General features: G+C 41.2%; 1 protein-coding gene and 1 long non-coding RNA gene across 2 annotated transcripts; one reads left to right on the forward strand and one right to left on the reverse strand.

Annotated features, from left to right (window-relative positions):
* Positions 1–1672: 1672 nt before the first annotated feature.
* Positions 1673–10038, reverse strand: TMEM37 (transmembrane protein 37). The gene is made up of 2 exons (XM_001367765.4): positions 9768–10038; positions 1673–5970 (listed from the first exon to the last, which is right to left on the reverse strand). Exons 1-2 carry the CDS (start codon positions 9786–9788, stop codon positions 5398–5400), a joined length of 594 nt encoding a protein of 197 aa, XP_001367802.1. The 5' UTR covers positions 9789–10038; the 3' UTR covers positions 1673–5397.
* A 123-nt stretch (positions 10039–10161) lies between these two features.
* Positions 10162–15198, forward strand: LOC130453682 (uncharacterized). Its single transcript, XR_008911166.1, has 2 exons — positions 10162–10661; positions 12715–15198. It is a non-coding gene; the product is annotated as an uncharacterized LOC130453682 (long non-coding RNA).
* The last annotated feature ends 12381 nt before the right edge of the window (positions 15199–27579 follow it).

Consider the following 27579-nt stretch of genomic DNA (forward strand, 5'->3'; position numbering starts at 1 on the left):
TATTTTCATCTCCATTTCTACTCACACAATTCTTTATCTAGAGATGGATAGCTTTCATTTTCATAAGTCTCTCAGAATTGTCCTGGTTCATAGTGTTGCTGTTAGTAGCAAAGTCAGTTACATTTGATTGTCCCGTAATATTTCAGTTACTATGTATAATGTTCTCCTGGTTCTGCTTATTTCACTCTGCATCAGTTCATGGAGGTCTTTCCAGCTCTTTCTGAAATCATCCTGTTCATCATTCCTTATAGCACAATAATATTCCATCACCATCATGTTTGTGTATTTTAAAGAGCAACACCTTCAACTAAGTTCTTATTTTTCATCCTGTCACCCTACCTCCACAGCTATCTCATATTATTGGCTGCGTAAGCCTGGGAGTTTAACCTGTGTTTCTCTCCTTCCCACTCAGAGCCTACATTGTGATTACACTGCAGCCCACAAAAGAGAAACAAGAATTCTCAGTTAATCTTCCAGTACCAACGCTCTCCCTGAAGCCCTTCTCAGCAAGTTTTTTAGCCATTTCCTAACCAGAGGGAACAGTCATTTCCCTCTAAAAGGCCAAGGGTATAAGATAGTAAAAAGTGAAAACAGAATGTGAATACAGGTCCTTTGAATCAGTACTCTGTACTTCAGTATTTGGGAATCATGAAATATCATGGCCTTTTTTAGGATTTCCCAACCTAAACAATACTGTTGTTTTCTAAATTTTCTACTGAGATTAGCTCAGCCCTCCTGACTTTTTTTTTTAACCCTACCTTCTGTCTTTGAATCAATACTGTGCATTGTTTCCAAGGCAGAAAAGTGGTAAGGCAATGAGTGTAAAGTGACTTGCTCAGGATCACACAGCTAGGAAGTATCTGAGGCCAGATTTGAACCCAGGATCTCCCATCTCTAAATCCAGAGCTACATAGCTGCTCCCCCTCCCCCCAACTTCTTGGTGGGATGGCTCTCAATTTAAAGGTTAGGGACTGAAAGGGAGAGAGAGGAACAATACAGAACAAAAAACACTCACTTTGGGTAAGGAAAGGCAACTGAAAAGTAAGGCAGTTTTGTAAAGGGCACTGATCTGCCTGGCAAGTGGGAGCCTGGATTCTAATTTTAGTGGACACTAATTTGCTGTGTGACTTTGGGTAAATTGGATCAATAATCTTGGTTCAATTTCATTGGTCCAAATAGGAAAATATCTTCTTTCTCTCAGAAGGGTTGTGGGGATCAGGGTGCATTGTATTTAAAAAATAAGTACCACAACAAATATAAACTTCATTTATTTATATGTATGTGTGTATATGTGTGTGTGTGTGTGTGTGTGTGTGTGTGTGTGTGTGTGTGTATGTAACTTAATTCTTAGTATCAATTCTAAGACATAAGTACGGCAAGGGGCAAGGGCTAAACAATAGGGGTTGACTTGCACAAGGTCACAAAGCTATGAAATATTTGAGGCCACATTTGAACCCAGGTCCTCCCAACATCAGGCCTGTTGCTGTATCCACTGTGCCACCTAGCTGCCTTTCTGTATTGGTCTGAGACAAGTAGAATTTCCTGCTGAGACTGCAGACCTTTTCTCTGACCATAGCTACCATTATGTGGGAAGGAAAGAAGGGTATTGGTTGATGCCCTAGGTCCCTTCCTCAAAAGGCGGCCTTACTGACAGACACACACTTAGAACCTGTAGGAATTGAATTACTTTATTGAATATTACTTAGTTCTAGAAGACTGACTCTTCATTTAAAGAACACATACCACTCCACAAAGAAACCCATTCAGGTTTAATCCTCCAAAAGGTGAACTCATTTGCCTTTAGGATGCAGAGAGAAAATGTGTGAGTACAAAAAATATGTCTTTTGTGATTTAGGTTCTAGATAGAAAATGTTGAAGTACAATGTCTATACTCTTGCTGAAGAGAAGCTAGATAAGGAGGAGTAGAAGACCCTCTGCTGATTTAGCTGAGCATTCCACAGTGTCCAGAGAAGAGCAGGCTTCAAAGTTTCCTTGAAGCCCTGGAGTTTCTTTCTACATAAGCAATGAGCTCCCAGGCCTCAGTGCCAAGGGTAAGGCCAAGGTTAAACTAAACTTGTTTGTTCTTTTTTTTAATTTCTCTGGGGCCAGTCACAGATTTCACCACAGGGAAAGGGCTTTTTGATTTAATAACAACAGATTTCCTAGAAATGCAGGGACAGTTTTTTAGTTATTCCTTTCCCATTCCCTCCACCCTATTGCACCCTGCCCCCTCCACCCAAATCCTGTCATCATGCCTTAATTAGAATTCTGGTATATATATACCCTGGGAACTTTCTGATTAGATCCCCACCCTAGTTTTCTACAGTATCTTTACTCTAATGATTTCCGCTGTCATTCAGAACATCACTAATCCCCAATCATTAGTGGCCAGTCAGAAAAATTGCTTCTAGGTCCCTAATCCTTGTAAACCCCTCCTTGCTTGCTCCAAGGTCCCAATCTAGCAAGAGTTTAACATTAGGGGAAAGTATTTGCCTAACTGGTTGTGGCCAATTTCAATTTCTCTCTCCTATAATGCTATAAGGTTATTGACAAACATTTACTATCCCCTGGTCCCTGAAGTCTTCCCCGAGAAAGACTCCCATTTTTTGTGGTCAAAGGCATGGTATGCTTTAAAATGAAGCAATATATTTCTTTTCAAGTATCTAAAATGGGTGAAAACATGGACACCTTTCCTAGCCAGTTCATCATTTCCCTAAGGGTCTTTTAAAAAAATATTAAAAGCAAGTAATTACTGGCTTGGTAGGAAAAGAACTTAGACCAGCACAGAGTTGGCCACTTCCTCTAAGAGATATATTCACAGATGAGCCCTAACAAGGTTGGTGACCAGAATGGAACACCCAGAGAACACAGCAGGTAGAACTTGGGCAATCATGTCAAGGCAGGTCACTGGTAGGGGCTTGTAACGGGGGAAAAAATATGTTTAATAAGTCTGAACAAAGAGGAAGAGGCTGAGATTAACCAGTACAGTCCAGATGGAAAGGAGGACAGGGAAGACATGAAGGGTAGAGTGATAGATAGAAATGAAAAGAATGTTTTAACAGCTAGGAATGGAAATAATGGACTAAGGGAAACCCTCCACTCCAGGCTGGCCTGGGAGGACCTAGAAGGGAGACAATGCAGTGCTAAAGAATGCAGATAAATTCCATCTGGCAAAGATGGCAATCTCCAATTCCCTACATAAAGAGGAAGCCGCCTCCTCAGAAACAGAGAAATTCAATGATGGATATTAATCATTATCCAAGGTCTGACACCTAGCAATTGACAAAGTCCAACAGGTCAAGGTATGTGTACTAATTAAGACTTCTTGCTTTTAAACAAGCTGTGTTCTGGGAATGGAAAACATCGAATTAGTTCACTCTCCCATTTAAGCTGTTTCTGACTGCTTAAGCAAGACAGCATGAACACAGCAACTCACAGATGCAGACAAGAATATGTCCTAATGTTAGAAGTCACTAAAAGCTAACACCGAACAGAAACAACAATGAAACCAACACTTTTGAGGCTGGAACAGAAAGGAAAATCACTTGGCTAGCAGATAGAAAGTAGTAACCCCATACCTAAGCACCTTTCTCCCAGAGGGATCCACATTGTCAGAGCCATCACAGGGCCTCTATACAGTGATTGAAGGACCCCATCAGGAAATTCTGAGATCCAATTAAACCAGATTATATGAACAAGTTTTTATTGAGCTCCTAATTTGTGAACAGGATTCTAAAGACACCTTGAGCTCCAGATCAGTTACACAGCTCAGAAGACTGCCAGATGAGTAACTCTTCATACAGGCACCTCAGGGCTCTTCTCCTATTGGGGAAGATGAACGATGAGGATTTTTAAATTCCTCAATAAAAAATCTAATAAAATTGATAAGAAATCTTATGAAATGCTTAAGGAATGTAATTCCCCCAAGCTCTTTCTTCTTTCAAATAAAATGGTTGCTTAACCTTGAGAAATTCACTGCAAGAAGTATTTATCTTTTGAAAGGTCAGAGTCTTATCTTTAAAATGGGAGTGAGTGAGGAGAGTGGACAGGTATATTGAAAATTTAAGGCAAGTAGGTACTCTTCCATTTGTTTCTGGACATTTCAGGGCAAAACTTGATTTTAGGTCTGAATTATTGGGAAGAAAAAAGGGAGAGGGATAATAAGGCAAAAGGAGAGAGGGGGCAGCTGGGTAGCTCAGTAGATTGAGAGTCAGGCCTAGAGACAGGAGGTCCTAGGTTCAAATGTGGCCTCAGATACTTCCTAGCTGTGTGATCCTGAGCAAGTCGCTTAATTGCCATTGCCTAGCTGAGAGAGAGAGAGAGAGAGAGAGAGAGAGAGCACGAGAGAGAGAGAGAGAGTGCCAAATATCTTTAAGCAAACCAAACCAAATATCTTTAAGCAGAAGTCCTTAGAAATTCCCCTGATGTATGTGTCGTCATCTTTCCATGGGACACAGCTAACTATAGAAAATACATCTGGAGGAAGATTTCTGAGGTCAGAAATGAATGCTTGAAGGGCTGGGCTGAGGGAGGAAGAGTTTCTCAAAAATAATCTGAGCTGGGGGCAGCTGGGTAGTTCAGTGGATTGAGAGGTCTAGAGATAGGAGGTCCTAGGTTCAAATCTGGCCTCAGACACTTTCCAGCTGTGTGACCCTGGGCAAGTCACTTAACCCTCATTACCTAGCCTTTACCACTCTTCTGCCTTGGAACCAATACACAGTATTGATTCTAAGATGGAAGGTAAGGGTTAAAAAAAAAAAGAATCTGAGCTTAAGTTATTTTTAACAACTTAATAAACCCCCCTTTGATACCACAGGAAAAGTTAGTTGTGAATTTCCTATTAAAAAGTCTGCAAAGATTTAGCACTATTCAAATGCTGTTGAGGATAGGTAGAGAAAGCTATCTTAAGATTTTTCATCTAAAAAAAAATACAATTGATAAAGGAATCTGTTGTTTTGGGCTCCCTACCTCTTGAATCTATGTGTACTCTTTCTCTTTTTACTCTGTAAGTGAGCTGTCACCTGGGGTTTCTCTGACTATAATTCCTAAAGGTCAAGGCCAACAGGCAACCTTTCAAAGGGCATTTTTCCACTCTAGAAACAAAGCTTTGGAATACTGACAGCTCCTTATTTGGCCAATGGAAGATCCGTTCCTTAAACTGTTCCCCTAACTCCAGTGTATTTGACTTAAATGTCACTTCTCTGCAAAATAACTGAAATCTGAGCCTTCGACCATTTTTCTTAAGACTTGAGGATGAATGAGAACAAGACAAAAAACAAAAAACGCCACAAACAAATGGTATATGACTTAAAAGAAATCAACAGCTTTACCAACTGCATTGCTTTTAGGAATCAAGTAGAAGCTCATTCTACTTGAGGGTCTGAGACTTCCCAGTTTCTAAAAATTCTTTGGTTCATTCCACTGATGTGTGATGCTATTGATATGAAGGCCACTGATTCCATTTAGGAAGAAGAGGAAGGAAGAGGTGAATTCACACCAGAACATCAAAGTGAAACCTGTGAAGGTGACTTGGTCCTTGAAGAGGATCACAAAGCTGAGGAATCCCAAAGAAGAGAAGACAAAAGAGATTAGGATGAAGATGGAGCCCATGGCCCATTTCCGTCGAGAATGGGCATCTTCACACAGCTGGGAGACCATCAGGAGCTCTAAACCAAAGATGGCTACCACCACAGCCAGAGCTCCCATACTTCGGGCAAGGACCATACCCACTGCCAGTCCATCCACCTGGGCAAGGTGCAAGTTTGTGAAGCAATTCAGCTCACTATTATTGGTCAAAGCGCAGAAGTGCCACAGGCCAAAGAGTTGATCCTTCACTCGGAGCCAGTGGCCATCGCATATAGAGACGGAAGACAGGACCACAGCAATGGCGACACACAGAATGATCAGGGTACGGATGCAAGATTCAAAGAAGGACTTGGGAGGCCTCCTCTGAGCCAGTAGCTTCTGAGCCTGGAAGATAGCATATCACACAAAATTAGAGGTTCTATAGTCCAGCATCAATTTACACCTTCAGCTTTATCAAATAAGGTAAAATAGGCAAAGTACTCTGAAAATCTTATGCCCAATCATACAGCTAGGAAGTATCTAAGGTCACATTTGAACCCAGGACCTCCTGACTCTTGACCTGGCTCTCAATCCACAGAGCCACCTTGCTGCCCCTTGTTCAGCTCACTCTTGAGGAACTATTTTTAATCTATGCTAACTATTATTATTGTTGCTATTGCTGTTATCACCCACAGTTTTACATTAAGTCTCCTAATCAAGTTATTCTGTATCCAGAACATGCCCTATGTTTTTGTAGCTCCAGACTTTTGCTCCTGCCATCCGTTCTCCCTTGACTGTCCTATTTGCCTCTCCAAAGTGTATTCTTATCTAATAAGGCCTAATGGAAAGGGAGCTGGATGAAGAATCAGACCCAATCAGAGTCTATTCCCAGTACTGCCATTAACAGGTCAAGTCACCTTGGGCAAATCATTCATAGGACAGTAAGATTTAGAATGCAGATTAGGAAAAGATTGCTCAGATTTCTAGTCCAATCTCCTGAAAAACTGAGATCTAGAGGAAGTATAATGTGTCCAATATCACCCAGGCAGTCAGAAATACTGACTTCATTTCAACTGTAAAATGATTCCTCAAGAGGTGGATCACATGGGGCCTGAGAGCCAGGCCTAGAGACAGGAGGTCCTGAGTTTAAATCTGACCTTAGACACTTTGCAGCTGTGTGACCCTGGACAAGTCACTTAACACCTATTGCCTAGCCCTTACCACTCTTCTGTGAGGGAACTGATACACAGCAGTATTGATTCTAAGATAGGAAGTAAAGGTTAAAAAAAAAAGTGAGCTGAGCAGGTTGGGGGTTTTTGTTTTTGTTTTTAAACAACAACATTTGCTTCTTGATAAAACATGATAAGAGGGAACTGGCAGCAAGGATGACTGCCTGGAGAAAATGGTGTTGACTGTAAACCTGGTATGATGGGTGGGGAGATCAGACTCCCCAGTATATGGGACCACTCCTACTTTCTCTTCCCACCTACTTACTCTCAGTTTCATTTAAATAATGTTTTTGTTTTTAAAGCACAAGTATACTGATGATTCCAGGTTATGCTCATCCTAGCTTTTTGAAGTAGGCAGGGTAGGTATCATTACAGCCAGTGTTATCTGAAGAAACTGAATCATAGAGGTCACTTGCCTGGGACCAAATTGCTATAACAAGAAACTATGAGTTGATACAACCCTTGGTCTTTGGTCAGGAATTGCACTCACAGAGTGGTAGTCTCTCAGCTCAGCAGCTGACTCCATCAGCTATTTAACCTTAGGCAATTCACTAAGGCTGTGTTGAATTTCCTGATAGGTAAAAGGGGGGGGGTGATGACATCTCCACTATCCATTTCATGAGGATACATAGGCTTTGAAAAACTAACTTATTGTAATTTTGGCAACTGAGGAAAAAGAACCTAATATTTAATTATTCTCATCATGAAATGAAATTAATGATCTCTGAGGTCCCTTTCAATTCTAAATTCTATGGTAACCCCATTAAATTGTAAGCTCCTTGAGAGCAGAGATTGCATTTTGTTTTATTTTTTTAAATCACAAGCACTTAGCACAGTGCCAGTCACATAGTAGGTACTTAATAAATATTTATTGATTGATTCCCAAGTCCATTGCAGCTCTTTCTGGCAGTAGGTCAAAGATCAACCAAGGGCAGAGAAACCTTTCACCCTTAAAGACAGCTCCATCTGCATAACAGGTACACACTGCCCCACCTGTCCTGGGTAGAGAAAGGACTTTAGTCTTCAGGGCTACCTAATATCAGAACGAAATATTCAGTGGTGAAAATGTTTTATTTGTTTTTAAAAGAATCACAGAATTCTCAAGTTAGCAGGGAGTTTAAAAAATTAATCATCTATGTATGCCTCCTTGCCTCTGAGCTAGGCTACATTCAAACCTCTTCAGCCACAAAACCAAAAACCAAAGTATCTTTAAATTTCTAGTCAGTCTCTCTCTCTGTCTCTCTCTCTTCTCCTGAAGCAGTTTTAAATTTTACCGAGGTCCCAGATGGCTCTCAGATTCTGTAGTATCAGATCTGTGGTATAATAGCTAAAGTGAGGGGGTGGGGATTGCTTCTACCCATCCATGACTTTAATTTCTCTGAGCTCTCCACCCCAGTAATGGTAACTTGGTGGAACTGCTAGAAATTGCAGACATCTTCTGCTTTACTTTTAGAGTCCACAATTATTGTACTGCAGCAAGGAAGGAAGTAAACAAGGAATAACTAACCTGTGTGTTCTCTTGCTAAACAATGTCATAGCAATCCCCATGATTTTTTGAAACTGCAACTGATGCAAGCAAGAAGGAAAACTGCTCACAGAGCATAATCATTTCCCCTAAACTACTCAGTCACCCCAACTCCTCTTTCAAGAACTAGATCTTGAGTTTTCTGATGTTATCCTCTTTTCTATAGTAGTCATTCCATAATCTCTTTACAACTCCAAAAAAGATAATCCTTTAGGGGGATGATTTTAAGGCCCAATAGATTAGAAAATCCTTTTACAAATCAGATAGATTATTCATATCTCCCAAAGAGTCTAACTTTTTACAACTTTCCAGACACTAGCAGTAGCTTGTTTGTCCCCCAGAACAACCATGGGAAATAGTCAGGGCAGGTAACAAGTGTTTCCATTTACAGATGAAGGAACCAGTCATAGGAATTCGAAAAGTTCACTCAGCTAGTTAAGTGATCTAGAACCCAAGTTTTTTGTCTCTCTGAGAAGACAGCACTTTGAAGGGATAGATTAGGTTGGGAACGGGGAGGCAAGGATACCTGGATATAACAACAAGGAAAGGAAGATTTCTGCCTCCAAGATTTGGGATCCCCAGTGTATCAGAGCCTAGCAAACATTTATAAATCGTTTACTGAACCAATTGACCAGTGGGAAAGGCAAATGGGTTTGGCTGTAGCAAGGGATAAGAAAGGCATGATAAAAGAAATTAAAACACCCAACTTTATATTAGAAAACCCAGCAATTAGATAATATTCTATAATGTAGCGAAGAGTGCAAGCAAACAGCAAAAAGTTTTTGCTTTGTTTTGTTTTAAGCCAAATGGCAAAAAATTTTTCAGGCAATCCTAACATAGCTGTCTCACTGTGCTGAGGCTCCAAGTCTTCCTCGGAGTAACCTATTCAACGCAAGTTTTCCAAATTGATCCCCTTTTGACTCTATTGTAACATCCCAAATTACACTTCCGTTTTTTTTTGGGGGGGGGGGGCGGGGGAAACATGCTCAGTAGCAAGTGCTACTCCTAGAACCAGGAGCCAGGGTCCAGTGGAATCTCTTCGGGAAGGGCAAAGACAAGTGCCCATCTCCTGACCCAGAGATTTGAGGCTTTCTTCCGCACCTCTCCAGACCCCCAGCTGCACTAGAGCAGAAATTAACTCAGAATGGGAACCAAAAGCGTAGACACCGCCATCCGGGGAAGTCTCCAGCTACCCTTAGCTGCAGCCAGAGAAGAAAGTCACCTCCCAACCAACTTGGGGACCAGGACCTGCCAAACTCGTCTGCAACAGGGTGGCGGTGGGGAAGGAGAGAACGCCTCCCTGCCTAACCTCCGGGATCCCAGGAGAGTGCGGGGGGGAGGGAGGGCTGGGGGCTTGGATTGGCGTAGAGACCCTCCCTATCTCCACAATAGACACCCAGGCCCCGGGCCAACTCCTTTCTTGGGGTCCCCCTCTTCCCCCCACGTACCTGAATCGCGATGGCCGTCATCCTGCCTGCAGGAGAGCGAACCCAGCTGATGGACTAAGCTGCCTCGCCTCCTCCCCACTAACCCGCACCGACCAAAGTGCCTCCAGCAGCTGGCTGGCTATTCTCAACTGCTTAGAGTTAGAAGGGGAGGAGCCAAGACTCTCGGGAGACTGGCGAGGGTGGTTAAAAACAGAGCAATTAACCCCAGGCTGGTTACACTGCCCCGCCCCAGGCTACTCGAAGCTGCGCCCCTCACGCTGAGTCAGCTAGTGCTGTCCAGAGGAGTCCCAGAGGAGGGACGCTGGGCAATAGGTTTTGGAGCAATGCATCCGCTGCCTAAAAGCAGGGGAGCCGGACCTGCGACGGGGACCGCTAGGGAGCTGGGGAGGAGGCGCTCGCGGGGAGAGTGGAGCTGCGCTCCCGCGACTGTTATGTTTGTTTTCTGTAGGAAGAGGTCGCGTACTTGCTAATATGTCACCTTGAACTGTGTCTCGGGTTTCGCTGGCGAGTCTGGTCGCCCCTCTGGGGTGTAAATTCCTCGAGGGCAGGCAGGCGGGTAGCGGAAAAGGCCACTGAGACTCGTAGTTCCAGACCGGAAACTCGTCCAGTGACCTTGGGCGAGTAATTTAACTTCGCGGGGCTTCACTGTTTTCATTCTTGGTTGGAGGATAGGGTAGGTGAATGGATGTAGAAAAAAAGAAATAGATTTCCTTCACAAATTTGTGGTGGGGATAAAAGAGTAGATTTTTATTAAAGTGCTTTTTAAAAAGATCATTCCCATTCAACCTATTAAACAGTTACTGGGTGGCAGGCGCTGGGCACACAACGATAGAACACTATCCCAGCGATCCAAGGACTAACTCTGAAGAACAATTAAACAACTCTGATAGAGAGGTAAGTGCAAAAGAAGTGTCCAGGCAAAGAACTATGAGGAATTGAGATGAGAGGTCATTTTCACCTTTGCTCCAAGGGCAGGGATCAGAAGTAACACCTTAGTTGAGCCGTGGATAAATGGAGACACATCAACATAATTATGGGGAAGTGGAATTGGGAGACCTTTCCAAGCTTCGGAAATTTTGTGTGCAAAAGATAAAAAGAGAGATAGGAGGGTGGAAAACAAAAAAAGAGGGACAGAGGGGAGGCCAGACTGGCTTCAAAAGAGAAAAGGAAAGAGAAGTATCATGCTAGGATTAAAAAGGTAGATTTGAGTTACATTTTAGGGACTCTGGGATTCCACTACTCTGAGGAATGGAGTTCCACTTGGGTTTTTTGTTTGCTTTTTTTTTTTCATCTAAAAGTGATTAGATCAGAACTGTGTGTTAAGGTTATTCTGGAGAAGTATTGAGTAGAGGATGGAGAAGAGACTAACAGACTGATTAATCTCTCCTGCCAGAAGTGGTTAGGATCTGAATAGGGTGGTGACAATTGGAATGCAGATAGTAGTTAGGTAGGACTTAGTTATGTGTCTCTGAAAGGAAGGGGTGAAACCTTGAAGATTCCACGGTTTTGAGTGAGGCTCAGTGGGAAGATAAGCAAGCTCTTGCCTCATTTTACCCAACCCAGGACTGGGCACCACTTCTCAGTTTTCTAGTCTTCTTTTTAGTCTTCCTTAATGGGTTGCCTTCCCTTATTAGAATATAAACATCTTGAGAGCAAGGATTGCTTTTCTTGCTGATATTTATTGGTATCCCCAGCAATTTCCATGTGCCTCCTTGTCTGTCTCTGTCTCTTTTACCCCATATTTTCTCTACCTTCTACCCCCTATTATTAGATGAAATGTAGATACCACTACTTTCTGTGCCCTCTTTGGTGTAAGAGATTTCATCAACCCCACCACATAATAGCAGTTAGATCAAATTTTAGCCTGGGAGAAATATAATGGTACTTCAGGTCCATCTGGTACCCTCTTCTGCTGGTTTACAAAGTTATATTAAATGAAAAAGGCTTCAATCACACACACACTCTCTCATACTCCCTCTCCCTCTCTCTCTTTTTCTCTCTGTTCACTCTCTTTCTCTCCCCCATTCTCTCTCTCCCTCTTCCTCTCCCTCTCTTTTTCTCTCTCCCTCTCTCTTCTTCCTCTCTCTTTCTCTTTCTATTTCTCTCTCTCTCCTCTAGCCCCCTCTCTCTCATGCACACAATCATTGAGTAGGGGAAATTCCCAACATTTAGACAGAGACTTGGCTCTCTGCCTTAATTTAATTTGTTTATCTCCAGTTAATCCCTGGCCTCTTTATGATCCCAGCAAAATTCAGTCTAACAGTCTGGATAAAAAAAAGTGAGTAGAGTATGTTACTTGTTGATTTATTTGTTGATCAACAGGTATGGGGAGGAGAAATTGGGTAAAGAACAGAGCTTTTCTTAACTGTCCTAGAATAATGGGTACAAGGACAATTTCAGCTTGAATCTTCTGCTCAGTGAAGCCTATAAGGCCAATTGCCCTCTTAGATCTCTCCCTTCTTTGCTCAAAGTCACAGCCTCCTTTTTCCCCCTCTCTGCTAATCCATCGCTGCTGATTATTTCCCACTCCTTCCTGTGTATGTCTTAATGGTCTCTCTGTCTCTCATTGAAAAAATAAAAAATCCATCCTTTAATCTCTAGCTTTCTTCAGGAGCTAGGAAGAAATTTGACTCCTAGGGCCTTTGGCAAATTAGGTCCTAGGGGACCTAAGGAAACCTGGCCCAAGTCTTACCAGAAGGACTCTTACATATCTTTCTTATCTGTCTATCTTTTCTGGGCCAATGTGGTAACCTGGGGGCTTATGTCTTAGAGGGATGAGCCTTCCTTATTGGCTTTATATTGGGGCCACAATGCAGATGGTAGTAGGAGAAATCCTGGTCACTTCAAAGAGCTTCTATTCTGATGGGGAAGGACACAGCCCCTGTTCTTAGGGCATTCCTTCTCTAATGGAGAAGACGTTTTCAAATCAGTTCTTCATTTATTACAGACCTGACAAGATACCAACAAGTATGTAGAGGACATCTATTACTGATGACTATATTGGGCATTCTGAGAGCTACAGAAAAAGCAGAAGGCAGTCCCAGCTTCAGAAGGATTTCTAAAAGGAAAAGACCTTGCCCTGGAGTGGGTTATGGTCTTATGGGGGAAACTATCTCAGGGAGCTCTGAATAAATGGAACGTGAAATATATGAAAACACATTGACACTGTGGTGCACTAGTCCAGTTATGGTGGTAGTCTCTCGGTAACCAAGTATGACGATTGTCTTTGTGTGTTTTTGTGCACAAAGACACCTGTGCATGAAGATTTAAGTGGAAAAGTCGATGCACAGAGACAGTCCCACTCTCTCAGCGTTGGAAGCCTGGGTCCAGTGGCACGAAAAGTCGTTACACCTGGAGACTTCCTCAGCTGCATTGGATGTCCATGTTGCCTTTTGTGCTCCAACATGCCCTAAGCACTCCACAGTGCCTTGCTGCATCGCCATCTCAGCCGTTGAACCTTCTTGTTGGTTTCTTCCGCCTGTTCTGCTGAAACAGTCTTCACATGCTGGGTGAGCAAAGCCCTAGTTCACCAGGGGTCCACGACTACCCGATGGCTACCCTCACAAGGTTTAGCCGGCCTGTTGAAGCTGTTGCCCGAGGTGTGGCCGATGCTGCATACTAGCAGCTACTGGGAGCCACAAGTGAGAGCTGGGTGTCAGGTGGGGGTCAGAGGCTGGAGAGCTGCCCTAGGAGGGCACGACAAGCCCTCCATACCAAAGATATAACTCCTCCCTGAGCACCCCATACATCCCAAGTCATAGAAGTCACAAAATGGAGGTAGGCAAGAAATATTAAGGCAATAATGGTATCAGTTTTTACAGATTGTCGCTGGTAAAGGCAAGCACCTTGGTGCCAGGGCAAATAACTCTCCCAGCTACCTGGTGGTGCCTTGTACCTCTGATCTTCTCACGCTTACCTTATTTATGTCTTGTGGGTAGAAGCAGCTATACTAGCTATATTACCTATCTCTTCCAGAGCCAAACCCACACCTCCTGTGGAGCCAGTCGCTGACTTTCCCTTATCTCCAATTCCCTCCACCTTTCTCCCTCTCCCCTACCTTTCCTGATCTGTTGCCAATTTCATTTCCCCTTTAATCCTTTTCTTTTTCCTTGCCATCAAAAACTCTTGCTCCCTCTCTCCTCATATCTTTCTGCCATGGAGTCTGGACCTCCTTGCTTGGGGGATTGTTACATGGAACTTGTTTACCATATCTCTTCTGGACACAGAGTTTTCTCTGCTAACCCCAGGCATTTCTTTCTCATCATTTCCCTTGGCCACTGGGGTCACAAGGTGACATTTTTGCTGTGAGTTGCAGCAATAACCTGAATGAAAGATCCAGATTCTGCCAGTTTGGGTTAGCTTCTGATAAGGCTAGATGAAGGTGTGGCCATGGCAAAGATTTGAGGAAACCTTAATGAGTAATGATAGAAAAGAGAATCAATGTGCTCTCCAACACATGATCAAAAAGCCAAATTATATTTTTTCCCTTGAGTCCTTTTTTAAAAAAAAAAATAAAAATGTTTTTCATTCTTTGTTGGCTATGAAAACAAATTTAACAGAGATTCTTGCATATAATATCCATCACTCAACAAGCAACTATTAAATACTCACTACTTATCAAGTACTGAGCGAGGCCCTGGGGAACTGAGATAGAATGAGACTTCTTATTTCTTAGGATTAATGGAGACAGCTAGTATATGCAGGTTATGTGCTAGGTAGGGAGATGAGGACACCAACAGTTAGGGGGAATCAGGGAAGGCCTTATGTTGGAGGTGGTGCTTGAACTATTCCTTTGTGGTAGAGACTTGAAGAGAGAGAGGTTTTGCAGGACAAGCCAAGATACAAGAACCAAGGCTGGGGACCTGGCTGTCAATCAAGAAGAAGGTTCCAAACTGAATGTTCCCAGGAGACGCAGTTGGGGGAGCCTGACGAGAGGAGAGGAATTGGGACCTTGGGCCTCACTCTCTCTCTGGGGAGGGGGGGTATTGAACTGAGGAGGCTTGGCTTTTTGGGCTCTCTGACCAAAGGAAAACCTCTGCTCTCTCTTTGAGATTTGACTGACCAAGAGTTGAAGCTGACCAAGGGATAAACTGGAACTTTGATTCTGTCTCTGGCTCTGGGAGTTGAAGTTGACCAGGGAGAAGAAGCTGAACTGATCTTATTTAGCTTCTGTCCCAGGCTGAAGGACCCTTGAGGGGGCTTCTGAAACTAGACTGAGAGACCTTGATGGCTTTGTGAAGAAGAAAGAAGATTTTAAACAGTTGTCCTCCATCCATCTCTCTAACTGTCCCTCTGTCACAGTTGTGACTGGACTACTTTCCCAAACTCTCAAATTCTCCCTCACTTTAGATTAGGGATACCCTCATCCCTCTTACCTCAGTTTCCCATCCTATTTCCCAATAAACCCCCTGTCTTGAAAAGGAAAAGAAAAGAGTATCTTCATAGTCCACTCAGGGGGGAGGGAGGAAGCCAAAGGCTTCAAGAAGAAACTGGGAGGGAGAGGGTTGGAGAAGGGAGGTAATGAAGGGAGGAGGAGGTTAGGAAATATATTGATCTACTAGTCATCAGTAGGGATTAGTAGGCAAACCCCAGAGAATTCCCCTGTATCAGTATTTCTCAGTGTCTCTATCTCCATTGCAAACAGGCAAGTGTGTCCCCATACTTAGTAGCAGCACTCTCTAGTCATAAGCCAGAGTACATCAGTCACTGCAGCAACCAGAAATAGTTTCCACAGATTAACATTTCTATTTCAATTGGCACCTCTAGTTTGACTCGAACCCCACAATCCTTCAAAATGTTTTTGGAATTGTGATTGTGGCAGCAATTGCCTGCTTTTGGGTATATCATATTCTATATAGTAAACTAACTCAAATGGTAGTGGAGACTGTGGATTATGTTAGTAATGTCACACTAACTGTTTTACAATTGCCATTTCCACATGAATTGGTTCTCTGGCAAGTCCTGGCACAAGCATATGTAATTTTTATGGCTGTGTTGCAGACTCTGACCCAAGTGAAGAAAGTATTCAGATTTGTAGTACCCCTTAAGGCGGAGAGGATTATGACTGTTGATACCAACTTAGAGGGCATGATTAAGGCTGTGTTTGAACAACTGATTAAGGAAAAAGGACTAGATCTAGTTATGGGCAAGGACAATGGGCAATCAGAGAATGCAACTTAGGAAATTGAAGATGGCAATGAAAATGAAAACCAGGCTGCTTGTGACCCTGAGAAAAGCTGTCCTTTGAAGGAGGTCACTAAGCTAACTAGCAATGCTGGTGTGATTCACTCAAAAGCCCATAGACAATTCTCCACACAGGAACTGGAGTTCCCAAAATTTGTGGACAATCCTTTTAAATCACAAAAGGAGCTCAAACGGGCATTCAGGATCTTTGATCCAGATTTCGATGATGAACTGTTTAGCCCCCATGAACAGAGGCAATTTTGGGAGAAAACTAGCTGACAATTTGACTAGCTGGCCAACAGTAGAACAAAGAGGGGATATGGACTTTGCAAATCCAACTAGCATGTCCTACCTGAAAAGGTGCAGGGAAGAGTTACTGCAGGCCACTAAGCAATGCTGTTCTAAACCAAATGCATGGGCCAAGTTTGACAAGATCAGGCAGGATAAAGGGGAACATCCTGCCACATACATAGACTGTCTGTCAGAGATGGCAGAGTCAATCTTAGGTTTAGAAGATACTGAAGAGACAGCTGGCCATATACATAGACAATTTCTTAGGGGGTGCACACCCAATTTGAGAATATTCTTCAAAAACTATTTCCCTAAAAAACACTGGTCCCGGTTAGCTTCTGTCCATGGGTGAAGGACCCTTGTAGGCCTGGCTTGGATTTGGGCTTTCTGATCAAGGGGAAATCTCTGCTCTTTCTGAGATTTGACTGGCCAAGAGTTGGAGGAAAGCCAAGCCAAAGGAGAGACTTTTCTTGGTGGTTTTGTGAAAAAGAAAGAAAATTTTAAACAGTTGTCCTCCATCCATCTCTCTAACTGTCTCTTTGTCACAGTTTGTGACAAGACTGATTATTTCCATAACCCTCCTAAATTCTCCTTATAGTTTAGGGAAACCCTTGTCCCTCTTTCCTCAGTTTCCCATCCTGTTGTTATCCTAATAAATCCTTACCTGAGAAAAGAAAGGAAGAATTTTTTCCTCATAAATATAATAGTCCACTGGGGTGGGGGGGGCAAAGCCCAAGGCTTCAAGAAGAAACTGGGAGGGAGAGGGTTGGAGAAGGGAGGTAGTGAAGGGAGGAGGAGGTTAGGAAATATATTGATCTACTAGTCATCAGTAGGGATCAGTAGGCAAACCCCAGAGCATTCCCTTGTATCAGTGTCTCTCTGTAGTACCTCTACCTCCATTGTAACTAAGTACCATCAGGTGTGTCCCCATACCAGCAGTAGTTCTCTAGTCATAAGCCAGAGTACATCAGTCACTGCAGCAACAAGAAATAGTGTCACACAAATTAACCCTTTCTATTTCACCTTGAAGGAAGGAAGGATTCAATGAGGAACAAGTGATTTAATTCTAGGCATGGGAAATGAAAGGCACAAAGTAGGAAGATGGAGAAAAGAAAAAACCTTGGCAGAATCAAAGAGTACTTCAGGGAGAGTGATGTACAGGGAGTCTTGAAAGATATATCCTAACCAGTTGTAAAGGTATTTAAACGTAAAACACCATCATATTTATTGTAAACATTTATATAATATTTACATTTTTATAGATATATACACATTTATTATATATAATATTCTATACATTAATCCTAGAGACAACAGAGTCCCTGGGATCTAGTGACTAGAGGCCTGGCACGGTCAAATTAAGGAAGATTATTTTGACAGCTGGTTGGAGAATGGACTGGAAAGGTCAGAGATTTGAGGCAGAAAGGCCAATTAGAATAGCCAAGTAGGTGGCTCAGTGAATTGAGAGCCACGCCTAGAGATGGGATGTCCTCGATTCAAATACTTCTAACTAGGCAAGTCACATAACTTCAATTGTCTAGCCTTTACAGTTCTCCTGCTTAGAACCTTACTTAGTATTAATCCCAGACAGAAGGTAAGAATTTTAATAAATAAATAAACAAACAAATGAATGAATGACTAAAAAAAAGTAAGCCAATCAATAAGGAATCACCAGTTAGGCTGGCCAGAGAAGAGGTAAGAAGCAGAAAGACAAGCAGTGGACTAAATATGTTTGGGGAGGGAGTGAAGAATCAAGAATTACAAAGAGTTTACAAGCCTGGGTGATGATTCTTTTGACAAAAAGAGGAAAACTTTCTGAAGAGGAGTGTGTTTTTTGGGGGAAGATAATGAATTCTGCTTTGGACAGGCTGTTTGTGATGTCTCGTTCCCTTCTTTCCTCTGGCTATCCTCAGTGGCTATCCTCTTCAGACAACTTCTCCCATTATTTCCTCCTTTACTCTAAATTTCAGCCTGAAGAGGTGGCCCTTCACCTTGCCAAGGCCAACCCCTCTACCTACCCTTGAGTTTATCCTGGTCCTTTCTCTCCAATAGACTGCTCCACTGCCATTCCTATTCTCTTTCTTTAATCCCTGCCTACTGGCTCCCTCTTTGCTGCCTACAAACACACCCACATTTCTCCCAGCCCATCCTATCATCCTTGCTAACTGTCATCCTCAACCTCTCTTCTCAGCTAAACTCCTTTAAAAAGCTGTCTATATCAACCATGAAGTACTAAACTATTATCAGCAAAACAAGGTTCCAAGATAATCTCAAGGGACTCATGATAAAAAAAAAAAAGTGCTATCCACAGCCAAAGAAGGAACTGTTGGAACATGATTACAGATTAAAGCCCTCCATTCTTCACCTTATTTCTTTCATGACTTGTTTTTTTATTGTATATGTGATATGTGTCTTTAGACACAACATGGGGAATATGGAAGTATGTATTGCATGAAAGCACTGATATAACCTCTATCAGATTTTTTACCTCCTGGGGAAGTAGAGGAAAGGAGGGATGGAGAAAAGGATCACAAAATGTCAGAAAACAATTGTCAGAAATTGTTTCTACATGTAATTGGGAAAAAAAATCAGTTTAAAAAAAAACAACAACTATTTACATACCCAGGTCTTCTACTTCTTTTCTCATTCTTTCTAAATCCTCTGAAATCTGACTTCTGAACTCATCATTAAACTGATACTGTTCTCTCCAAGGAGACCACTAATCTCATTTGCCAAGTCTAATGGCCTTTTCTTAGTCCTAATCTTTCATGATCTCAGCAACAATGAACACTGTTGGTCACATTCTTCATCTGGATGCTTTCTGCTCTCTCTGCTTTTTGGACATTGCTGGTCCTTGGTTCTCCTTTCTGTCAGAGTACTCCACTTACTCTTTTGCTGGATCTTCTTCCTTGTCAAAAATAGGTATCCCCCCCATGGGGGCAGCTGGGTAGCTCAGTGGATTGAGAGCCAGGCCTAGAGACAGGAGGTCCTAGGTTCAAATCTGGCCTCAGACACTTCCCAGCTGTGTGACCCTGGGCAAGTCACTTCACCCCCATTGCCTAAAAAAAAAAAAGGTATCCCCCAAGGCTCCATTCTGGGTCCTCTTCTCTTTTTTACCTCTACTGTCTCACTTGGTATTTTCAGCTGCTCCCATGGATTCTATTTATTATCTCTAGGAAGGTGATTCCCGAAATCTCTATATTTAGCCCTTGTCTCTTGGTTTCAGTCCTGAGTCACCAACTGCCTTCTATATCTTTAACTGGATATTGCATAGACATCTCATATCCATCCAAATAGTCCAAAAAAAGAGCTAATTATCTTTCCCCAAAAACCCTTCCCTTCCTAATCATCCAAATTGGGCCAATCTAATAAATTTCTTTCTAAATTGATTTAAGATTTTGGGATTTGTTCTTTGTTTTTTACTTGTATCCAACTCTTCATAACCCTATTTGGGGTTTTCTTGGCAAAGATACTGCAGTGGTTTTCCATATTTTTTTTATAGATGAGTTAACTAAGGCAAACAGGTAAAGTGACTTTTCCAGGGTAACACAGCTAGTGTCTATGGCCAATTTTAAATTCAAGGCTTCCTGTCTTTAGGCCTGGGCTTTCTTTACTACACCACCTTGCTGCCTGGATTTGTTCTAATGAACAATATATCTCTAGGATCAAATATCAAGTCCTTTGGCACTTAAAACTCTTTATAATCTGGCCCTTCCTACCTTCTTTATATTTTACTACCCTCAAGTGATCCAGCTTTGCTGGACTACTTGCTGTTCTTCAGAGGTAATAATTCTTCCATCTCTGTCTTTATTTGTCCCCCATCCCTGGAATGCTCTGTTTCCTCACCTTTACTTTCATTTCCTTAGGTTCCTTTCGGTTCCAGTTCAGGTTCTACCTTCTGCAGGAGGCATTTTTTGTCTTCCAGTTGCTAATATATTTCTCTCTGAGAATACTTCCCATCTATCATACATATACCTCTTTATTTACATATTATCTCTCCCATTAGAATATGAGCTCCCGGAGGGCAGGGAATGTTTTTTACCTTTCTTTTTATTTCCAGCACTGAGCACAGGAGTGAGCATACAATAATCACTTAATAATTCTCTTTGATTATCTCAGGCATCCAGTTTACTATACAAGCATTTATTAAGCACATATCCTATACCTTCCATGCTGCTAAGCACTTTGCAAATTTCCTAGTTAATCCTTACCACAACTTTGTAAAATAAATATTATTTCCATTTTAAACTTTAAGGAAACTGAGACAGACAGATTAAGTGATTCCAGTGGATAGATGGACTGAAGGTGAAAGGAGAGCCTGGGACTAAAAAAAAAGAGGCACAAATCATTTTTTCTTTTATTTATTTATTTATTTGTTGAAATTTTTATTTAGCCAATTTAGAACATTATTCCTTGATTACAAGAATCATATTCTTTCCCTTCCCTCCTACCACCCTTTCCTGTAGTTGACATGTAGTTCTGCAGGGTTTTACATGTGTCCTTGATCAGAACCTATTTCCATGTTGTTGATGTTTGCACTAGAATGATCATTTAGAGTCTACATCCCCAATCATATCCCCTCAACCCATGTAACCAAGCAGTTGTTTTTCTTCTGTTTCTACTCCCACAGTTTTTCCTCTGAATGTGGATAGTGGTTTTTCTCATAGATTCCTCCAAGTTGTTCAGGGTCACTGCATTGCTGCCAGTAGAGAAGTCCATTACATTCGATTGGTACCACAGTGTATCATTCAAGGACCTGTTATAGATTTATTTTTCCTTTACTTAGAATTTTTACATATAAGGCTTTGATAGCCTATATTTTCATCCAGAAATTTTTCTTTTTTATTTGGATTTTTCTGGTATCTTTTTAATTTCTCTTGCCAATTGATTCATATACCTCATACCTCAGCCATGCATCCCTAAGTGATCCTGTGTTTTTCAATCACCCACAACATGGGGAAATGTAAAAAATATGATTATTTAAATTGCAAAGTTTAAATTCCTTTTGAGAAGAATTTTAGGTAAAGAAAGATGATACCTCTCTGAATCCAGAAACTGAACTGTTTGGAGAAGACACCATGAAGAAGCCTCCAGACCACAAGCTGAACAAGAAAATCAAGAATAAACTTTGGGTGTAGTTGATTGGACATTTATTTTGAATGTACACTCTTATGCCAAAGGGGACTGCCCCCTAACTGGCTTTTTGTCAATGCGTCCAGCAATTATTGGGGATTTTTTTCTCTCTCTTATCCTCAAATTATTGTAATCTTTAAGTTGATTATGTTTTTATGATCCTTTTGGGGAAAATCTTTCCCAAAATGATCACATGGAGAAATGTAAAAAATGTAGACTTGAACCCAGGACTCCAGTCCCCAGAAGTCCTTGCTCACTTCCCAGAATGCTTTGTAATCGCACTGAATTCTCACCTGGGCAAGATCACAAATTATTATTTAGGGAGTTCCCCGCCTACTGAGGGTCTCTTTCCTACTTCGACTTGCCAGCAGACACGTCTCTCATGATGTAAGTGAAATTGAATGGGCCCCTCTGGGCCTAGACAGTGCTTTCTTATTCTGTATTTTATTTAATCCTTAACCTTTCATAAACCTCATAAAATATAATACTCCGTGACAGAGAGAAACTAATTTTTACCTGCCTCAGTTTCCCCTAAATTTTAATCATAACAGGTGAATTTTAACTGTTACAGTGTACAATGTTCTCCTGGTTCTGTTCCTCACACTCTACATCAATTCCTGGGGGTCATTCCAGTTCACATGGAATTCCTCCACTTTATTATTCCTTTGAGCACAATAGTATTCCATCACCAACATATACCACAATTTGTTCAGCCATTCCCCAATCACAGGACATCCCCTCATTTTCTAATTTTTTGCCACCACAAAGAGCACAGCTATGAATATTCTTGTATACATCTTTTTCCTTATTATCTCTTTGGGGTACAAACCCAGCAGTGCTATGGCTGGATCAAAGGGCAGACAGTCTTTTAGCGCCCTTTGGGCATAGTTCCAAATTGCCCTCCAGAATGGTTGGATCAATTCACAATTCTATCAGCAATGCATTAATGTCCCAACTTTGCCACATCCCCTCCAGCACTCATTACTCTCCTTTGCTGTCATGTTAGCCAATTTCCTAGGAGTGAGGTGATACCTCAGAGTTGTTTTGATTTGCATCTCTCTGATTATAAGAGATTTAGAAGACTTTTTCATGTGCTTATTAATAGTTTTGATTTCTTTGACTGAAAATTGCCTATTCATGTTCCTTGCCCATTTATCAATTGGAGAATGGCTTGATTTTTTGTACAATTGATTTAGCTCTTTATAAATTTGAGTAATTAGACCTTTGTCAGAAGTTTTTGTTATGAAGATTTTCCTCCCAATTTGTGACTTCCCTTCTAATTTTGGTTGCATTAGTTTTGTTTGTACAAAAGCTTTTTAATTTAATGTAATCAAAATTATTTCTTTTACATTTTGTGATTTTTTCTAAGTCTTGCTTGATCTTAAAGTCTTTCCTTTCCCAAATATCTGACAGGTATACTATTCTGTGTTCACCTAATTTACTTACAGTTTCCTTCTTTATATTCAAGTCATTCACCCATTATGAGTTTATCTTGGTGTAGAGTGTGAGATGTTGATCCAAACCTAATCTCTCCCATACTGACTTCCAATTTTCCCAGCAGTTTTTTATCAAATAGTGGATTTTGGTCAAAAAGCTGGGATCTTTGGGCTTATCATAGACTGTTTTTTAAAAATTCTATTTATTTTATTTCTTCAAGTATCTCTTGGTACCATCATCAATTCCCCCTCCCTTTGTTGCATATCATTTTATAGCCTTCAATGACCCAATATTTTCCTATGAATGATTCTTCTATTTACTAAAATAATGAAAACATTTTTGAGAGTTACAAATAACATTTTCCCCATATATTAATATATACAATTTGATCTAATTGTAGCCATTAAAGAAGAGTTTGAATATTAAAAAAAAAACCACAATTTTTCTCCTTTTTTTCCTCTCTTTCTTATTTACCTTTTCATGTTTCTCTTGATCTTTGTGTTTGGATATCAAACTTTCCACTTAGTTCTGGTCTTTTCCTTACAAATACTTGGAAATCTTCTATTTTGTTGAATGCCCATACTTTCCCCTGGAAGTATATAGTCAGTTTTAATGGATAGATGATTCTTGGTTGAAGACCCAGTTCTCTTGCCTTTCTGAATATCATGTTCCAGGCCTTGCGGTCCTTTAGTGTGGAAGCTGCCAGGTCTCGTGTGATCCTGATTGATGCTCCTTGGTATCTGAATTGTCTCTTTTGGGCTTCTTGTAGGATTTTCTCCTTAGTTTGAAAGCTCTGGAATTTGGCAATTACATTTCTGGGAGTTGTTTTGGGGGGTTTAGTGTAGAGGGTGTTCTATGAACTCTTTCAATGTCTATTTTTCCCCCTTGTTCAAGAACTTCAGAGCAGTTTTCTTGGATGATCTCTTGTAGTATGGTGTCAATGTTTATTTCTGGCTTTTCAGGTAGACCAATGATTCTCAAATTGTCTCTCCTTCCTCTGTTTTCCTGATCTGTCACCTGTCAGTGAGATATTTTATGTTTTCTTCTATTTTGTCAAGCTTTTGACTTTGCTTTATTAATTCTTGCTGTTTTTCCAGATCATTGGTTTCCAGTTGCTCAATTCTGGTCCTTAAGGCCTGGTTTTCTGTTATAATCTTTTTGTTTTCTGCTTTTACCTTTTATTATTCAGTTATGATTTCTTCATTTTTTAAAAACCATTTCCCACTTCTGTAACCCAAAGGCTTCCATCTTTTTGATAAGCTCCAATTGAAATTCTTCCAGGGCTTGTGGGCAATTTCCATTTTTTTCAGGTTTTGCCTTTGTTTGAATTTCATCCAGTATTTCCTCTGTAGCCTGGGTTTTTCCTCTGTAAAAATTTTCGAGGGTGGCTGCCTTTTTATTTTGTTTTTTTAGGAAAGGATTTTGAGGCTCCTGCACACAATTAGCCATTTTCATGGATATTTTTCCTTTCCTCTTTAGTCAAAAATCTGAGTGAGCTGGGCAGGTTCTCTGTGTATGGAGTTAAGGATCAAAGATTTTGCCTGAGGCAAGCTCTTGAATCTCCAAAGTCCTTTGCAGCTCTTCTCTGTGCTACCTTCCCAGGGGCCTTCAAGGTCTGCGCTCTCCTGCCTGCCTGGGTTTCCTGCCTAGCTGCTTTCAGAGGTGGGTCCCTGGCAGTCCTAGTCAGCTCCCAAGGTCCTAGAGGTGCCCCTTGCTCGCTCATTTTGGGTGGAAGCTTTTTCACACTCTTATAGATTGGAAAAGCCCAATCCCACGTACCTTCAATTCTACTCCTTACTGTATAGTTCCTCCGTTCTTCTGAAAAAGATTTTTAAGATCTCTTGGGGTAGTCTTTGTTGGTGTGTGCTGGGGAGAGGAATTGACCCGAGTTTAGACTGCCACCATGCTTACCCGGAAGTTCCCATAGATTGTCTTGCTGAGGTCACTTACCCCAAGTCTCTTCCACTGATCCTCCTTTCTGTCTCTTAGCCAGTACCAAATTGTTTTAATGACCACTGCTTTATAGTATAGTTTGAGATCTGGTACTTCAAGGCCACCTTCCTTTGCATGTTTTTCATTATTTCCCTGGATATCCTTTACTTTTGTTCTTCCAAATGAACTTTGTTATGTTTTTTTTTTCTAATTCAGTAAAAAAGCTTTTTGGTAGTTTGATGGGTATGGCACCAAATAAGTAAATTAATGTGGGTAGTATTGTCATTTTTATTATGTTAGCTTGTCCCACCAATGAGCAATGAATGTTTTTCCAATTGTTTAGACCTAGTTTTAATTGTGTGGAGAGTGTTTTGTAGTTGTGTTAACATAGTTTCTGTGTTTGTCTTGGCAGATATATTCCTAAGTATTTTATATTGTCTACAGTGATTTTAAATGGATTGTCTCTTTCTAATTCTTACTGCTAAGATGTGCAAATCATTTTCATAGAGAAGACAACAGTATTTTTTGGAACCCCCAAATTTGCCCCTGTCTCTTTGAAATTTGCCTTAAGGGAAGTCTCAGATTGATCTTGTCTCTGACTAGACTATAGACCTAAAACTACTATTAATTCCATTTTAGGTAGGATTAATAGATAATCAAATCTTAAGTATCCTTTTTGTCTTACATTGTATGTTGGGCCACTCCCTAGTACCCCAGCCTCTGGCTATGGCCTCTTTCCCAGGCCTATACTCTAGGCATCCAAGTCTAACTATCTATTCATCTAGACCTGAGGTTCCCAAACTTTTTACACAGGGGAGCGGTTCACTGTCCCTCAGACGGTTGGAAGGCCGGACTATAAAAACCTAACCCCAAACCTAACTCTAACCCTAACCCTAACCCTTACCAGCAGCAGTATATATCCCCTCCCCCGAACGCTGCTTACCATGCTGAAGTCTTCCATTGTGCAGCCTCATAATCCTTTTGTCTCTTTCTAAGGTGCCACACAAAGGATTATTTCACCAGAAGTAGTACTGCGATGCCATGCTTTGTGGTGCTGCCACATACAGTGCTCCTCTCACTGACCACCAATAAAAGATGTGCCCCTTCCAGGAAGTGCAGTGGGGGCCAGATACATGGCCTCAGCATGTGGCCCACGGGCCATAGTTTGGGGACCCCTGATTCTAGACCTTCTACCCTTAACCACTTTAGGCATGGAGTGACATAGAATATCAGTGCCTATATCAATATTAATAGTGACATTTTTCAGTTACCTGATGAATTAAATAACTGTTCCTTAGCTAGCATGAGATTTTAACCATCTTATATTCAATAAATAAATACATTATATAAATAAGTGTTGGAGTCAGTTCAAAGGGAGTCATAAGCTAATTGTTGAATTAAAAAATAAACAACCCTTGCCTTATGTCTTAGAATCTATACTAATTACCAGTTCCAAGACAGAAGGGCAGTAAGAACTAGGCAGTGGGAATTAAGTGACTTGCCCTGGGTCACACAACTAGGAAGTGTTTGAGGACAGATTTTTACTCAGGATCTTCCATCTCTAGGCCTTGTTCTCCATTCACTAAACCCCCTAGATGCCCCTAATTGTTAAGTTTTTAATGTGAGAATTTCTGCTTTGGAAATTGGCAAATACTGCAATTCAGGGATTAATTTATTATTTTGCTGATTGTCTAGACTTAGGTGATGGAGAAAATGTTAATAATGCAGTTAAACATAAAATCCTTTGTACAGTTTGTCAATAGCCAGTTGTTAAATATTTGTAGTACTGTTCAGTCATTTCATTTGTGTCCAACTCTTCATGACCCCATTCAAGGTTTTCTTGGCAAAGATGCTGGACACATTTCCTTTTCTAGCTCATTTTACAGATAAGGAAACAGAGGCAAATAAGGTTTTAAGTGAGTTGTCCAGGGTCACACAGTATCCGAGTCTAAATATGAACTCAGGAAGATAAGTTTTCCTGACTTCAGACCCAGCATTCTATCAATTGTGCCACCTAAATGCCTCTATTAAACACTTACCAGGAATATATACTTTATTGATGCTTAGACTGTGGTCAGATTACAGTCTTAGAATCATAGGATGTCTCACACCTGACAGATTGGGAAAATACTAAATGTTGGAGGGGATGTGGCAAAATTAGGACACTAATGTATTGCTGGTGGAGCTGTGAATTGATCCAACTATTCTGAAGGGCAATTTGGAATTATGCACAAAGGGCTTTAGAAGAATGCCTGCTCTTTGATCCAGCAATACCACTACTAGGTTTGTACGCCAAAGAGATAATAATGAAAAATGCATGTACAAAATATTTATAGCTACATTCTTTGTGGTGGCAAAAAATTGGAAAATGAGGGGTTGTCCATTGATTGGGGAATGGCTGAACAAAATGTAGTATCTGATTGTAATGGAATATTTTTGTGCTTTAAGGAATAATGAACTGGAAAAACTGATTGGAAGAATTGATGCAGAATGAAATGAGCAGAACCAAGTGAACATTGTACACAGAAACTGATACGTTGTGGAATGATCATCACTCACCTATCACAGGAGTTATGGTCCAGAGGTCCCCCCGCTCCCCCTCCCCCACATAGGTAAAAATCCACACAGCAGCAGCATTATACTTATTTGATTATTTATATATTTTAAGGCTTATAAACCCCTCCCACTCTCCCATAAATCTTTTTCGCATTCTTATTCTTTTCCACACTCTTATAAACACTGAGCCAATCAGAGCCCAGGATACAGAACAGAGCACTGTGGTTGGTCGCCTTTCATTATATCAGCCAATTGTGTGTTGTGTACAATCTCACATTGG

This window comes from Monodelphis domestica, chromosome 4, assembly GCF_027887165.1.
Source record: "Monodelphis domestica isolate mMonDom1 chromosome 4, mMonDom1.pri, whole genome shotgun sequence".
NCBI lineage: Eukaryota > Metazoa > Chordata > Mammalia > Didelphimorphia > Didelphidae > Monodelphis > Monodelphis domestica.

What these genes read in the sequence shown, in the direction of transcription:
- TMEM37 (XM_001367765.4), bottom strand. Translation starts at nt 9,788, where the DNA reads ATGACGGCCATCGCGATTCAG. An exon ending in TGACGGCCATCGCGATTCAG is followed by an intron (nt 5,971 to 9,767) that starts GTACGTGGGGGG and finishes GCTATCTTCCAG; the next exon opens with GCTCAGAAGCTACTGGCTCA.